The following is a 15,850-nucleotide window of genomic DNA, read 5'->3' on the forward strand; positions in this document are numbered from 1 at the left end:
GAGGGTAACAGGGGGAGAAAAACGCAAATGTAGGGATTTACTGAACATGGACAGGTCACTAATAACTGCAAAAGAAGAACAAGGAGTGAAAAGTCAAACGGATACAAAAAAGGGGGATGGAAAAAGGGAAACTTGATTGATATTCATGTGAACACTTAAATCCTAAAGGTGGTTTGAGACTGAGTTAGTTGTATGCTCCGTCACCGAGAAACTGGGAAATAGTTCATTCTGGTTTAGTCAGTGGGTGAGAGTGACAGTATCTAAGTACCTTTGTTGATCTTTCCCATGATGGCCAGCTCCAGGTACTTCTTGTTCTCCTCTTTGCTGTAGAGGCCCAGCAGCACCCCTCCCATCTTGGGAGGCAGCCGGAATGTGGACACGATGTAGATGTCACTGAGCACACTCATGGCACCTGTTACCTTCTCCACCGCAGACACACTGGTTTTGGAGTCCAGGGTTAGCATGTCAATGACTGGAGAGGGGGTGGGGAGAGAGAGAGAGAGAGAGAGAGAGAGAGAGAGAGAGAGAGAGAGAGAGAGAGAGAGAGAGAGAGAGAGAGAGAGAGAGAGAGAGAGAGAGAGAGAGAGAGAGAGAGAGAGAGAGAGAGAGAGAGAGAATGAAGGAGAGAATGACAGATAGATAATCGAGAAGAGAGAGTGTATCTATCTACCATTTTCCCTGATCAAAGGCTCTCATCCAGTCCCATGATGACACCTCACCTTTGACCCTTGCCCAGGTATATGAGGACACCTGTTGGGTGACTAGTTGACATCTCTGAAGCAAAATCTCACTTAACAATAGCAAATCTGACTCTTATTACAACCACATCCCTTATGAAGACTTCTTAAGAAACAAGTTTTACAAGTAATTTTATTTCACTAATAAATAGTCCCAATCTACAGTTTAAATGTTAGTTCAATAGACATTGTAGGTTACAAATACATAATAATAATAATTAATTTACTTCCATCCATTTTAGTAGTGGCATTCCTGAACTTTATCACAGAGAACTTCATAGTGACAAAAGTCAAAGCCCATGCTGACACATTGCTGGATATTAAAACCCAGGGGGAACAAAAGAGAGGAGTAAAAGGAGCAGGACTCCTGGCTGCTTTCTGGCTCTTGATAAGAAGGCTTTCCCTTTCCTCCTTTCCTCTCTATCACGCTGCCTCCCTCTCTCTTGCTATTATTTCTGACACCTCCACTCACTGGTTTGGACAATGGGGTTTGGCAATGGTCAGGATTTCTGCCACAAGCAGGCTGTGAGCACTCAAGGGGGAAAGAGGGGAATATGGGGAAAGTCAGCAAAGGAAGTCAGAAAATAGTTGGCTTAGCACTTTCTCTGTTCCTGTATTTGTCAGAAAGAATACAAGTGGAGGAGACATGATCAGTTATGACAAGTGGAAGGAAAAAACTGGTCATCTCAAAAAAGAAAGAAAAGAGAGAGGAATATTATTTGTGTATGAAATGAAAATAAATAGCCTAATTAACCAGCAGTGAAACAAGACCAACATAACCAAGATTAATGAGAAAACAGATGATAGAATGTAGCCTATAGAGATAAAACAGCACATTTCAAGCCATAAAGATGGGGGGAAACGTTGCACCCTGTGTGTGTAGTGTTTTACGCTCGCGTTGGAAATGGTTATAGGGCGCGCACACAATTCATTTTAAATAATATCACAGTTGTAACTAATATTTTCACGATTATAATAACCATCTCGAGTTTATGTGTGTCAATGGCAGCACAAAGTGAAGTTCAGACCAAAAATGCGCGCTTGTTTGAAATAACTGTCTGCATCAATTAATTTCGTAAACACACTTCCCCCTAATTTCATTCGATGATTCACAAAATACACATTATTATGAGTGAGTTAGTATTACTCATTTTACCTTGCATATCTTGCTTATCCATTGGCTCACATGTTGCAACGAATAGAAATGTGGATAGAGCCAGAAAAGTTGGCAACTCGCGCCTCGCACCCATGTCCCAAGAAACGGTGTGTGAAAGTTGACAAGAAAGTCAACAGGAGTAAATAACTATCCGCCGAGAGTCCAGTTTGATGTTGATGAATGGAGCTTTATTTCAAAATGAAAAAAATAAGTCTGCAGGGTGAGTTGACCGCAGAATGTAGGTTCAAGAGCCCTTACAAATGTCGACTGGCTTCTTACGGGCGAGCTTCAGCCAAGTACCTCGTTCGCGCAGAGTGGATGTGACAGTCAGCGAGGGAGTTCATTCGCCTGCTATAACCTGAGGCGTGCGGGGTGTCCAACTTTCTCAATTCTCATGTTATACAGCCATAATCTAGGCTGTGCCAGTAGTCTATACAGTCATTCCTCTGATATAAAGTTATTTCCTTTGTTGAAGGTATAGCCTAGATTATGGCTGTATAACAACTCTTACCCTATGAGGTCCGGAGCCTAATGGTTTTCTGTTCTTACCTGATAATGAATTGCACCCACCTGGTGTCCCAGGTCTAAATCAGTCCTTGATTAGAAGGGAACAATGAAAGAACGCAGGTAGAACTGGCTTCGAGATCCAGAGTTGAGCTTGAGGGGCATATAACCTTAAGTAGGCTATGTACTTCAAACCTATCAGACTATATTCCCTGGGCATTAAGATAAAGGAGGGGAAGGACAGAAGAACAAAACAGAAAAACAAACAAGATGTCATAAAATGGTTCACATGTGTTTCCATGCTTGTAGGCTAAGTTCTACTAAGCTAACATCTAGAATTGTTTTAAGATGGTCATTTAGCTATTTAATTCGACATTTTAGGACCCTTTTAGGTAGCCTATCAAAAATATACATATATACTTTTTGTTGATAAAATTGAATTTGACCTTTACTACTATAGCCCATAGAAAAGCATTCAATAACACATTCATAAATGGCAAAAAAAGATTGTCAGAAAATAAATCGTAAGGAATAAGGTTTTGAAGTGTCTGTCCTATATCTAGGAGATATAAGAAAGCTCAGGAAATATTTTTGTTTTTTTGGACACTCCTTAACTACCTCCTTAATCTTTCCATAGAGTGGTTATATTAGTTTCTAGGCCAAATCTAAAGTTCAATGTGTTTCCATCACATTTTCAACTCTACCAATAGTTTGTCACAAAAACGTTTGCATTAAATAGCAAATGTGTATAGCCTACTCTGGTCTTCCCACAGTGCGCTCTAGCCAACAGCTCGCAGATACAGTGATGGGGGTAGGCTCTGCCAAGCCTGAGTCTACAATGTCCTATGCCGGAGCTTGAGTAAATGACATTACTAAGGTGCTCCCGAATGTACTACGTCAGGACATGGAAATCGATTCTATCGTAGTATCGTTAATGACATTATGAAGGGCAGCTCTGAACAGTTGAAACTGGATTCATATCTGGCCCTGTGCCCTCTCTGAATCATGGTATTGAACGCTTTAGCAGGATTATTTCTCTTCACAACTGGCTACGTGATTATTGCAGCTCAATGGGTGTAACTTTTGTTGATAAGTAGGAAGTCCACTGTGTCCAGCTCACTCTGCACTAACATAAATAACATGAGCATATCTACTTCTGCTAAGCATCCCAGAAAAGTGCTCAAAATAACCCATGTTAACATATGTAGCTTAAGAAACAAGGTTCATGAAATCAATAATTTGCTAGTAACAGATGACGTTCATATTCTGACTATCTCTGAAACTCAGATAATACCTTTGATGATACAGTGGTAGCAATACAAGGTTATAACATTTACAGAAAAGCCAATGGTGGAGGTGTTGTTGTTTATATTCAGAACCACATTCCTGTAAAGCTTAGGGAGGATCTCATGTTAAATACTGTTGAAGTAATATGGCTACAGGTTCATCTGCCTCACCTAAAGCCCATTCTTGTGGGAAGCTGCTATAGACCACATTTACATTGACATTTTAGTCATTTAGTAGACGCTCTCATCCAGAGCGACTTACAGTTAGTGAATACATATTTCCCTCCCCTACCCTGGACGACGCTGGGCCAATTGTGCGCCGCCCATGAGTCTCCCGGTCGCGACAGAGCCTGGATCCGAACCAGGATCTCTAGTGGCACAGTTAGCACTGCGATGCAGTGCCTTAGACCACTGCGCCACTCAGGAGTACCACCAAGTGCTAACAGTCAGTATCTGGATAACATGTGTGAAATGCTTGATAATGTATGTGATATCAACAGAGAGGTATATTTTCTGGGTGATTTAAATATTAACTGGCTTTCATCAAGCTGCCCACTCAAGAAAAAGCTTCAAACTGTAACCAGTGCCTGCAACCTGGTTCAGGTTATCAGTCAACCAACCAGGGTAGTTACAAACAGCACAGGAATGAAATCATCAACATGTATTGATCACATCTTTACTAATGCTGCAGAAATGTGCTTGAAAGCAGTATCCAGATCCATCGGATGTAGTGATCACAATATAGTAGCCATATCAAGGAAAACCAAAGTTCCAAAGGCTGGGCCTAATATAGTGTATAAGAGGTCATACAATAAGTTTTGTAGTGATTCCTATGTTGTTGATGTAAAAAATATTTGTTGGTCTGCAAACAGATGCTGCACTTGACACATTTGTGAAATTGCTTATTACAGTTACTAATAAGCATGCACCCATTAAGAAAATGACTGTAAAAACTGTTAAATCACAGTGGATTGATGAGGAATTGAAAAAATATATGGTTGAGAGGGATGAGGCAAAAGGAATGGCAAATAAGTCTGGCTGCACAACTGATTGGCAAACCTATTGCAAATTGAGAAATCATGTGACTAAACTGAATAAAAATAAGAAGAAACTACACTATGAAACAAAGATAAATGACATAATTAATGATAGTAAAAAGCTTTGGAGCACCTTAAATGAAATGTTGGGGAAAAAGGCAAACTCAGCTCCATCATTCATTGAATCAGATGGCTCATTCATCACAAAACCGACTGATATTGCCAACTACTTTAATATCAGTAGATTGTGGGGGCTGTTTTGTGGGGGCTGTTTTGTTAGACTTCAGTGCGGCTTTTGGCATTATCGATCATAGTCTGCTGCTGGAAAAACGTATGAGTTATGGCTTTACACCCCCTGCTATATTATGGATAAAGAGTTACCTGTCTAACAGAACACAGAGGATGTTCTTTAATGGAAGCCTCTCCAACATAATCCAGGTAGAATCAGGAATTCCCCAGGGCAGCTGTCTAGGCCCCTTACTTTTTTCAATCTTTGCTAACGACATGCTTTGGGTAATGCCAGTGTGTCTACAGTGGGGAAAAAAAGTATTTAGTCAGCCACCAATTGTGCAAGTTCTCCCACTTAAAAAGATGAGAGAGGCCTGTAATTTTCATCATAGGTACACGTCAACTATGACAGACAAATTGAGAATTGTTTTTCCAGAAAATCACATTGTAGGATTTTTAATGATTTTATTTTCAAATTATGGTGGAAAATAAGTATTTGGTCACCTACAAACAAGCAAGATTTCTGGCTCTCACAGACCTGTAACTTCTTCTTTAAGAGGCTCCTCTGTCCTCCACTCGTTACCTGTATTAATGGCACCTGTTTGAACTTGTTATCAGTATAAAAGACACCTGTCCACAACCTCAAACAGTCACACTCCAAACTCCACTATGGCCAAGACCAAAGAGCTGTCAAAGGACACCAGAAACAAAATTGTAGACCTGCACCAGGCTAGGAAGACTGAATCTGCAATAGGTAAGCAGCTTGGTTTGAAGAAATCAACTGTGGGAGCAATTATTAGGAAACGGAAGACATACAAGACCACTGATAATCTCCCTCGATCTGGGGCTCCACGCAAGATCTCACCCCGTGGGGTCAAAATGATCACAAGAACGGTGAGCAAAAATACCAGAACCACACGGGGGGACCTAGTGAATGACCTGCAGAGAGCTGGGACCAAAGTAACAAAGCCTACCATCAGTAACACACTACGCCGCCAGGGACTCAAATCCTGCAGTGCCAGACGTGTCCCCCTGCTTAAGCCAGTACATGTCCAGGCCCATCTGAAGTTTGCTAGAGTGCATTTGGATGATCCAGAAGAGGATTGGGAGAATGTCATATGGTCAGATGAAACCAAAATATAACTTTTTGGTAAAAACTCAACTCGTCGTGTTTGGAGGACAAAGAATGCTGAATTGCATCCAAAGAACACCATACCTACCGTGAAGCATGGGGGTGGAAACATCATGCTTTGGGGCTGTTTTTCTGCAAAGGGACCAGGACGACTGATCCGTGTAAAGGAAAGAATGAATGGGGCCATGTATCGTGAGATTTTGAGTGAAAACCTCCTTCCATCAGCAAGGGCATTGAAGATGAAACGTGGCTGGGTCTTTCAGCATGACAATGATCCCAAACACACCGCCCGGGCAACGAAGGAGTGGCTTCGTAAGAAGCATTTCAAGGTCCTGGAGTGGCCTAGCCAGTCTCCAGATCTCAACCCCATAGAAAATCTTTGGAGGGAGTTGAAAGTCCGTGTTGCCCAGCGACAGCCCCAAAACATCACTGCTCTAGAGGAGATCTGCATGGAGGAATGGGCCAAAATACCAGCAACAGTGTGTGAAAACCTTGTGAAGACTTACAGAAAACGTTTGACCTGTGTCATTGCCAACAAAGGGTATATAACAAAGTATTGAGAAACTTTTGTTATTAACCAAATACTTATTTTCCACCTGTAATTTGCAAATAAATTCATAAAAAATCCTACAATGTGATTTTCTGGATTTTCTTTTCTCATTTTGTCTGTCATAGTTGACGTGTACCTATGATGAAAATTACAGGCCTCTCTCATATTTTTAAGTGGGAGAACTTGCACAATTGGTGGCTGACTAAATACTTTCTTTCCCCACTGTATGTATGCGGATGACTCAACACTATACACGTCAGCTACTACAGCGACTGAAATGACAGCAACACTTAACAAAGAGCTGCAGTTAGTTTCAGAGTGGGTGGCAAGGAATAAGTTAGTCCTAAATATTTCTAAAACTAAAAGCATTGTATTTGGGACAAATCATTCAGTAAACCCTAAGCCTCAACTAAATCTTGTAATAAATAGTGTGGATATTGTGCAAGTTGAGGTGACTAAACTGCTTGGAGTAACCCTGGATTATAAACTGTCATGGTCAAAACATATTGATACAACAGTAGCTAAGATGGGGAGAAGTCTGTCCATAATAAAGCACTGCTCTGCCTTCTTAACAGCACTATCAACAAGGCAGGTCCTACAGGCCCTAGTTTTGTCGCACCTCGACTACTGTTCAGTCGTGTGGTCAGGTGCCACAAAAAGGGACTTAGGAAAATTGCAATTGGCTCAGAACAGGGCAGCACGGCTGGCCCTTGGATGTACACAGAGATCTAACATTAATAATATGCATGTCAATCTCTCCTGGCTCAAAGTGGAGGAGAGATTGACTTACATTTTTTAAAATGTTTGTCATTTAGCAGACGCTCTTATCCAGAGCGACTTACAGGAGCAATTAGGGTTTAAGTGTCTTGCTTAAGGGCACATCGACAGATTTTTTCACCTAGTCGGCTTGGGGATTAGAACCAGCGACCTTTCGGTTACTGGCACAATGCTCTTACCAACTAAGCTACCTGCCGCTACTTGTACACTACTTGTATTTGTGAGAGGTATTGACATGTTGAATGCACCAAGCTGTCTGTTTGAACTACTGGCACATTAAGTGTGTGCCCATGCACACTCCACAAGACATTACATTTAAGTAATTTAGCAGACGCTCTTATCAAGAGCGACTTACAGTTAGTGAGTGCATACGTTTTCATACTGTCCCCCCGTGTGAAACAAACCCACAGCCCTTGTGTTGCAAGCGCCATGCTCTACCAACTGAGCTACAGGGGACTCAAGAGGTGCCACAAGAGGTCTCTTCACAGTCCCAAAATCCAGAATAGACTATGGAGGCGCACAGTACTACATAGAGCCATGACTACATGGAACTCTATTCCAATCAATAAACTCATGCCAGCAGTAAAATTAGATTTAAAAAACAAATAAAAATACACCTTATGGTACAGCGGGGACTGTGAAGCAACACAAACATAGGCACAGACACATGAATACACACACGATAACATACACACTATACACACACGTACACATGGATTTTGTGTTGTAGATATGTGGTAGTAGAGTAGTGGCCTGAGGGCACACACTTAATGTGTTGTGAAATCTGTTGTGAAATGTATTGTAATGTTTTTTAAATTGTATAACTGCCTTAATTTTTCTGGACCCCAGGAAGAGCATTGGCAGCAGCTAATGGGGATCCCTAATAAATTCCCCCCAAAATACAATGCAAACCTCTGAAATCCTTTATTTTTTCATTTAGCTCAACATTAAATTACTTCACCAATCAGTGCAATCAGGGCAATCTTTGGTTGTTTACATGCGCGATGGACAGACAAGTGTAGGGCGCAAGATGCAATTTACATTTTGCAGGTGGGGAGAGAGCGAGAGAGGGTGGAGGAGCCGAGGAGGAGGCTTGGCTTGAAGCACTGGTCATTTTGTTATGTCATGCATTATCTGAATTAGGCCCGTAGAATTATACCCACGGAGCAGCGGCTTCTATGGAGGAACTTTGAATGTCTTCGAACTTCCGAAAGTTGGCTTAACGTTGAACCAGAGCTAGCCAGGTGGCTAACAGAATTGTGTGTGCAGAGGGGCACCAGAATAAAAAAAATAACTTTGGGTAGTTAATAAGTCCAATGTGGAACGTGATAACTAGGGTATCCTTAACTTGCATTGAAAAAGTTTATCCATTCTTCTTAAAAATCTCTCCCTAATTTCTGAATCACACTTGTAACGTCAGTAGGCTACAGTAGCCTATACTTCAGAAGGGGAGGGGCAGGTAGCCTACACACACACACACACACACACACTGGTAAAGATTTTCAGCTGGCAGGCAGACACTGGAATACGTTTCTGAGTGACAGAGTGAGGGCCTTGCATTGGCACTTGGTTGCGTTTTTTGTGGGGACTGAAAAAAAAAGTATAATTTATTAACAGGTTTACGCTGCAGCAGCAAATTGAGGTCTGGATTAATTTAGTGACGAAACGTCAACTTGTCAGAGTGTGTGTATCTGGGGATGGCTACTGGCAGGGAGCAGAGGCAACCTGAGGTGTGTGTGTGTGTGTGTGTGTGTGTGTAGGTGTGTAGGTTCACACAAAAAGTGTATTTCTCTCACATTTTTTGTGCACAAATTTCTTTACATCCCTGTTAGAGAGCATTTCTTCTTTGCCAAGATAATCCATCCACCTGACAGGTGTGGCATATCAAGAAGCTGATTAAACAGCAGGATCATTACACAGGTGCACCTTGTGCTGGGAACAATAAAAGGTGCAGTTTTGTCTCACAACACAATGCCACAGATGTCTCAAGTTTTGAGGGAGCGTGCAATTGGCATGATGACTGCAGGAATATCCACCAGACCTGTTGCCAGAGAACTGAATGTTAATTTCTCTAACATAAGCCACCTCCAATGTCGGGTTTTACAGAATTTGGCAGTATGTCCAAGCGGCCTCACAACCGCAGACTACGTGTATGGCGTTGTGTGGGCAAGCGGTTTGCTGACGTTGTGAACAGAGTCAACGTTGTGAACAGAGTGCCCCATGATGTTGTTGGGGTTATGGTATAAGCAGGCATAAGCTACGGACAATGAACACAATTGCATTTTATCGATGGCAATTTGAATGCACATAGATACAGTGGGGGAAAAAAGTATTTAGTCAGCCACCAATTGTGCAAGTTCTCCCACTTAAAAAGATGAGAGAGGCCTGTAATTTTCATCATAGGTACACGTCAACTATGACAGACAAAATGAGAAAACAAAATCCAGAAAATCACATTGTAGGATTTTTAATGAATTTATTTGCAAATTATGGTGGAAAATAAGTATTTGTTCAATAACAAAAGTTTCTCAATACTTTGTTATATACCCTTTGTTGGCAATGACACAGGTCAAACGTTTTCTGTAAGTCTTCACAAGGTTTTCACACACTGTTGCTGGTATTTTGGCCCATTCCTCTATGCAGATCTCCTCTAGAGCAGTGATGTTTTGGGGCTGTCGCTGGGCAACACAGACTTTCAACTCCCTCCAAAGATTTTCTATGGGGTTGAGATCTGGAGACTGGCTAGGCCACTCCAGGACCTTGAAATGCTTCTTACGAAGCCACTCCTTCGTTGCCCGGGCGGTGTGTTTGGGATCATTGTCATGCTGAAAGACCCAGCCACGTTTCATCTTCAATGCCCTTGCTGATGGAAGAAGGTTTTCACTCAAAATCTCACGATACATGGCCCCATTCATTCTTTCCTTTACACGGATCAGTCGTCCTGGTCCCTTTACAGAAAAACAGCCCCAAAGCATGATGTTTCCACCCCCATGCTTCACAGTAGGTATGGTGTTCTTTGGATGCAACTCAGCATTCTTTGTCCTCCAAACACGACGAGTTGAGTTTTTACCAAAAAGTTCTATTTTGGTTTCATCTGACCATATGACATTCTCCCAATCCTCTTCTGGATCATCCAAATGCACTCTAGCAAACTTCAGACGGGCCTGGACATGTACTGGCTTAAGCAGGGGGACACGTCTGGCACTGCAGGATTTGAGTCCCTGGCGGCGTAGTGTGTTACTGATGGTAAGCTTTGTTACTTTGGTCCCAGCTCTCTGCAGGTCATTCACTAGGTCCCCCCGTGTGGTTCTGGTATTTTTGCTCACCGTTCTTGTGATCATTTTGACCCCACGGGGTGAGATCTTGCGTGGAGCCCCAGATCGAGGGAGATTATCAGTGGTCTTGTTTGTCTTCCATTTCCTAATAATTGCTCCCACAGTTGATTTCTTCAAACCAAGCTGCTTACCTATTGCAGATTCAGTCTTCCCAGCCTGGTGCAGGTCTACAATTTTGTTTCTGGTGTCCTTTGACAGCTCTTTGGTCTTGGCCATAGTGGAGTTTGGAGTGTGACTGTTTGAGGTTGTGGACAGGTGTCTTTTATACTGATAACAAGTTCAAACAGGTGCCATTAATACAGGTAACGAGTGGAGGACAGAGGAGCCTCTTAAAGAAGAAGTTACAGGTCTGTGAGAGCCAGAAATCTTGCTTGTTTGTAGGTGACCAAATACTTATTTTCCACCATAATTTGCAAATAAATTCATTAAAAATCCTACAATGTGATTTTCTGGATTTTGTCTATCATAGTTGACGTGTACCTATGATGAAAATTACAGGCCTCTCTCATCTTTTTAAGTGGGAGAACTTGCACAATTGGTGGCTGACTAAATACTTTTTTCCCCCACTGTACCTGAGGCCCATTGTCGTACCATTCATCCTCTGCCATCACTTCACGCTTTAGCATGATAATGCACGGCCCCATGTCGCAAGGATCTGTACTCAATTCCTGGAAGCTGAAAATGTCCCAGTTTTTCCATGGTCTGCATACTCACCATGTTTGGGATGCTCTGAATCGACGTGTACAACAGCGTGTTCAAGTTCCCGCCAATATCCAGCAAGTGGGACAACATTCCACAGGCCGCAATCAACAGCCTGATCAATGTGAAGGAGATGTGTCGCGCTGCATGAGGCAAATGGTGGTCACACCAGATACTGACTGGTTTTCTGATCCACACTCCTACCTTTTTGTAAAGGTATCTGTGACCAACAGATGCATATCTGTATTCCATAGATCAGGGCCTAATGAATTTATTTAAATTGACTTATTTCCTTATATGAACTGTAACTCAGTAAAATCGTTGAAATTGTTGCATTTTGCGTTGATATTTTTTTCAGTTTAAATGCACTGGAGAGCATGCCATTTCCAAGTGTATTACTGGATGTGTACAAAGCACACATATCTATTTTTAATATCAGTGTTAACAGAAGAAGGCTACAGAAATGACTACATTCAACAAATATTTTGAATCTTTGTAAGATGGCCATTTCGCTTTCGGATGAAAAGGCTATATGAGTAAAACTTCTACATGCATAAAACTTCTCTCCTCAAGTATCCAGCCCTCCCCCTTATTTTCCTATCCCTCAGCTTGTGAAATGTTTTTCTTTGATTACTTATGAGTTGCCGGGGCAACTTGGGTTTAACAGCATGTGATGGAGAAAATATTTTTCTCATACATTTTCTTTATTGGACCATGATGACAACTGGATAGGCCTATGCAAAATATAGACCCACTCATTGTTGCCACATTTCTGGATTGCCACCTTTCCAACAAGCCTGTAGTATGTATGGTTTTGGATTCCAGTGTCCGGTTTTTCATATTGGTTTTCCTGAGAGGAAAATATGAGTGAATGTATTGCGTCTTATCCTGGTCGAGTTGAATATGTTTTGACTCACAGTTTTAGCACTCTTTACCAAACTAAATCCAGACGAATTTCTGACCTCTGTTCATTGCTGCAGATTGCGCACATGCAGTGTTGCGTTTTTTTCTGATTCATGGAAAATGAGGGTGATCATGTACAAGCGTTTTTTTCCCCCTACTCTTAAAACAGGAATTCTTTCCCAGATCATTTTTCAAGGTCATTAAACTCAGCCCCTAGAGATTTCATTGAAAGCAGAGGGAGTTTATTTTAATCGTGGTGCAGCTCGGTGATTGCTCCAAAGCTCACAAGGGGGAAGAAACTGGTGGATCTCAAATATTCCAATTCGGAAAGAGACGCGCTTGCCACGCCACGCACGCACGCACACGCTAAACAAAACAAAAACCCTGCGTCAACAGGAGCCAATGCGGGATTCCTTGCCGATGGCGTCATGCGCAGATGTTGGTCTGCGGGGACCAGGTTCGAGTGAAACAAGTTATTGGGACAACAAGGAGGGTGAATGACAGGAACTACAAGACCAGGTGCCCAGTTCCAGTCACTGTATCTCCTTCAAGAAAAAATATGGAAATGTTTATCCATCCTTATCGGTCATTTAGCATGTATATTTCTTAATACTCTTCTCCTAATCTTTTATCTGAATAAACTACAGTAAAATCCAAATATGCAACCTGATCTCAGAGCATTTCGTATTATTCTGTATGCAGTGGCGGCTGGTGAAAAATATTCTCGGTGGGGCTGTGCCATACTTTTTTTTTCCTGTAACCATCGCAATATATTTTAACACAAACTGCAGGACAGCAGTGCTCAGTGAAACATTCAGTAATTATTTAATGCCAATATTAAAAAGTTGAGGCATTCTTACACAAAAACATATTACACAAACCCAAGCCTTTCATTTGCATTTAAAGTGAACTTTTCACCATTGGTAGTAAACAGGCAACGCAACAGGCATGCTGTCAGAACAGAGTGGAAAGTGGACAATAACATGAAATTATTATAAAGTTTATAGGAAATCTTACACTGTATAAAAGGATGTATAATATAGAAATGGATATCAAGTGGATGAACTCAAACCTTTGACTGGAAGAATAGCATACAGTATTTTATGATCATACTAAATGTGACTAATTGTTAATGTGCTCCAGAACTGCAACAATTAATTGATACAAAACAACCTATATACAGTAATATTAGCAAAGACACTATTAAGACTTTCTAGAGTACCATATATAACTGGATTTTTTATGCTAAGGTCAACTATATACAAAGAAACATGCGGCCAGAGCTGCTCTGTGTGTGTGTGTCTGTCATCTTATTTGTACAGGAATTTTGCCCGTCTGTCCTTCTGAGTGGCAAACCTCTCAATGACCCTTTGATTAAAGTCAGGAATGTCCCTGACAAGTTTCTTCTCCATGGAGAGCATGGCCAGAGCGTTCAGGCGATCCTGTGTCATGCTGTTTCTCAGGAAGGTCTTGATCCTTTTCAGTGTAGAGAAGCACCATTCTGACTCAGCAGTTGTCATGGGTGTGGTGATGAGGATCTTGAGGAGGCTGGCAGTCTCTGTGAAAGTGCTCTGAAGGTTGTTCTCCATGAAGAACTGGTACAGGGGCACTGCACCACTACAAGCCTTGAACTCACTGTTCTCATAGATGAGGGACAGTTCGGTTTTGAGCTTGGCCTTGTTCAACATGGGGTACGCCTCCACGGTTGTTTCAAGCGCTGTATCGGGGAACTTCACACTGTGTTGTGGGAACAACTCTCCGTGCAATAGTGTTGCGCTGATGAGGTGCTGGGTGAAGGAGAACCTCTCTTTGGCATGACTCAGGATGGTATCACATACCTGTAAAAGATACATCATCAGCTTTAATTTGCAATTAAGCTATTTTGATGCAAGTGATCCTGACTGACACATGCCTATGTCCAACTCAAGTATATGATTACCAAGGTGCTGATTGTTCAGGGTTTTGGCTACATACTACCAGGCCTGAAAAAAGTTCTAGGTGGGAAACACTGACAATTACATCACAACTTACCTCTATAGCCAACCTCTGTTGTTCTCCTGGTCCCAGCATCCTCCGTCGCTTGATGGGCTGTTGCTGCTCGTCAGATACGCTGTGCCCACACAAAGAGGGAATTGAGGCCCTGGGTCCAAAAAATAAAGTTTAATTTGATAACTTGCAATCAGACTTCTTAACTCACTGTAATTCCCCCTCAACACACAACCAGTGACTTTTATATATATATATATATATATATATATAGACAGACAGACAGACAGACAGACAGACAGACAGACAGACAGACAGACAGACAGACAGACAGACAGACAGACAGACAGACAGTGTGTATATACACACAAACTATGTCTAGTAACTGCTTTTAACCTGTGATGTACATAATTAACTGATGTTATTACGTTTTAAAGCCTTTTTCTATTACATTTGTGAGAGGGATGCAACATAATTTTGTTCTGCTGTTCACTTAGCAATAAAGTTAATATTCAATAACAACTAGGCCTCTTCTAGAAATTGACCTGGTGGACACCTGAATAATTATTACAAACTGTGTAGTACTTTCCTGCATTATTATCAACGTCTGATTGTGTCTTCTCTTTCCTTTTAAAATACTAAAACAAATATAATTGTGACGGCTCTATGATAATCACTCACACAAGCACCAACTGGCAGTGGGTGGAAACGTCAGTCGTCTCGTCAGCTTGAATGGCGATAAAATCAGCACTCTTTACTTCCTCCAGGATGTAATCCTTAAGCATTGACAGCATACAGTCCAACAGCTCGTTCTGTATCGTCTTTGACGTGCCCTTAAAAACGGTAGCTGTCTTCAGGTGCTCCTCCAGCACACTGTCGAGGGAGGCAACAAAATCCACTAAGCCCCGGAAAATGCCGGGGTTGTCTGAGGAGTCAGTCTCCTCGTGCCCACGCAAGGCCAACTCAAAAGCCCCACAGAACTTCACACAATCGATAATTTTGGATAGAATGTGCCTGTTTTTATCCACCTCCTCATTGTGTTTCCTCACCGCAATCCTGTGGCCGTCATCCAGCTGCGTAGCAATGTTCACCCTTCCTAATACAGCTAGCTTTACAGAGTTGTCCATGTGTGCCCTGGTGTTCTCATGTTTCTTTACCTTCTCTGACAGGTGCTTCATATCCCTCACTCCGGTACCTGTCCATGCTGAATCTGACCCCGTCGTTTTAAAAAGCAAGCACGGAAAGCAAAATAAAGCATTAGCATCAGTGCACCCAGCTAGCCAAGCCTTCCTGGTGTACCAGCTACGGGAGAAGCCGCGCATATACTGCTTCCCTTTCTCGCTAGCCTGCTGTCTGATTGAGAGGTCAGGTTGATCTGGGCCCAGCTCTTTCACCCGAACTTTCTCTGACAAAGTTCTCCTCTCAAACGGATCTTGGAGGAGAGATTTCACCGAGTTAGGGTTGGGTCTTGGAGGAGTAACGTTTGCGTTCGCCATTGTTGTCTAGTAAAAATGGCGTCA

At 42.0% G+C, this 15,850-nt stretch overlaps 2 protein-coding genes across 2 annotated transcripts in view; both read right to left on the minus strand.

Annotated features, from left to right (window-relative positions):
* Positions 1-15,850, minus strand: part of LOC311108297 (thrombospondin-3a-like) — a gene marked incomplete at its 5' end in the record, with an annotated part of 44,505 nt that overhangs the window by 11,773 nt on the left and 16,882 nt on the right. Inside the window, one exon of the mRNA XM_084150925.1 lies at positions 269-472. Coding sequence (XP_084007051.1) covers positions 269-472 — 204 coding nt within the window. The remainder of the gene's footprint in view (positions 1-268; positions 473-15,850) is intronic.
* On the minus strand, positions 13,148-15,468 carry LOC311116522 (uncharacterized protein). The gene is made up of 3 exons (XM_084157424.1): positions 15,012-15,468; positions 14,376-14,484; positions 13,148-14,182 (listed from the first exon to the last, which is right to left on the minus strand). The coding sequence occupies exons 1-3, from the start codon at positions 15,455-15,457 to the stop codon at positions 13,655-13,657; spliced, it is 1,083 nt and encodes a 360-aa protein (XP_084013550.1). The 5' UTR covers positions 15,458-15,468; the 3' UTR covers positions 13,148-13,654.

Source organism: Coregonus lavaretus, assembly GCF_964263955.1.
Source record: "Coregonus lavaretus genome assembly, chromosome: 3".
Taxonomy (NCBI): domain Eukaryota; kingdom Metazoa; phylum Chordata; class Actinopteri; order Salmoniformes; family Salmonidae; genus Coregonus; species Coregonus lavaretus.

Excerpts from the sequence above, each read along its gene's own strand:
- LOC311116522 (XM_084157424.1), bottom strand. The coding sequence starts at position 15,457 with ATGGACAACTCTGTAAAGCTAGCTGTATTAGGAAGGGTGAACATTGCT. Across the intron at positions 14,485-15,011 it reads CACTGCCAGTTGGTGCTTGT|GGCCTCAATTCCCTCTTTGT; the intron begins GTGAGTGATTAT and ends TTTTGGACCCAG. Across the intron at positions 14,183-14,375 it reads AACAGAGGTTGGCTATAGAG|GTATGTGATACCATCCTGAG; the intron begins GTAAGTTGTGAT and ends TATCTTTTACAG.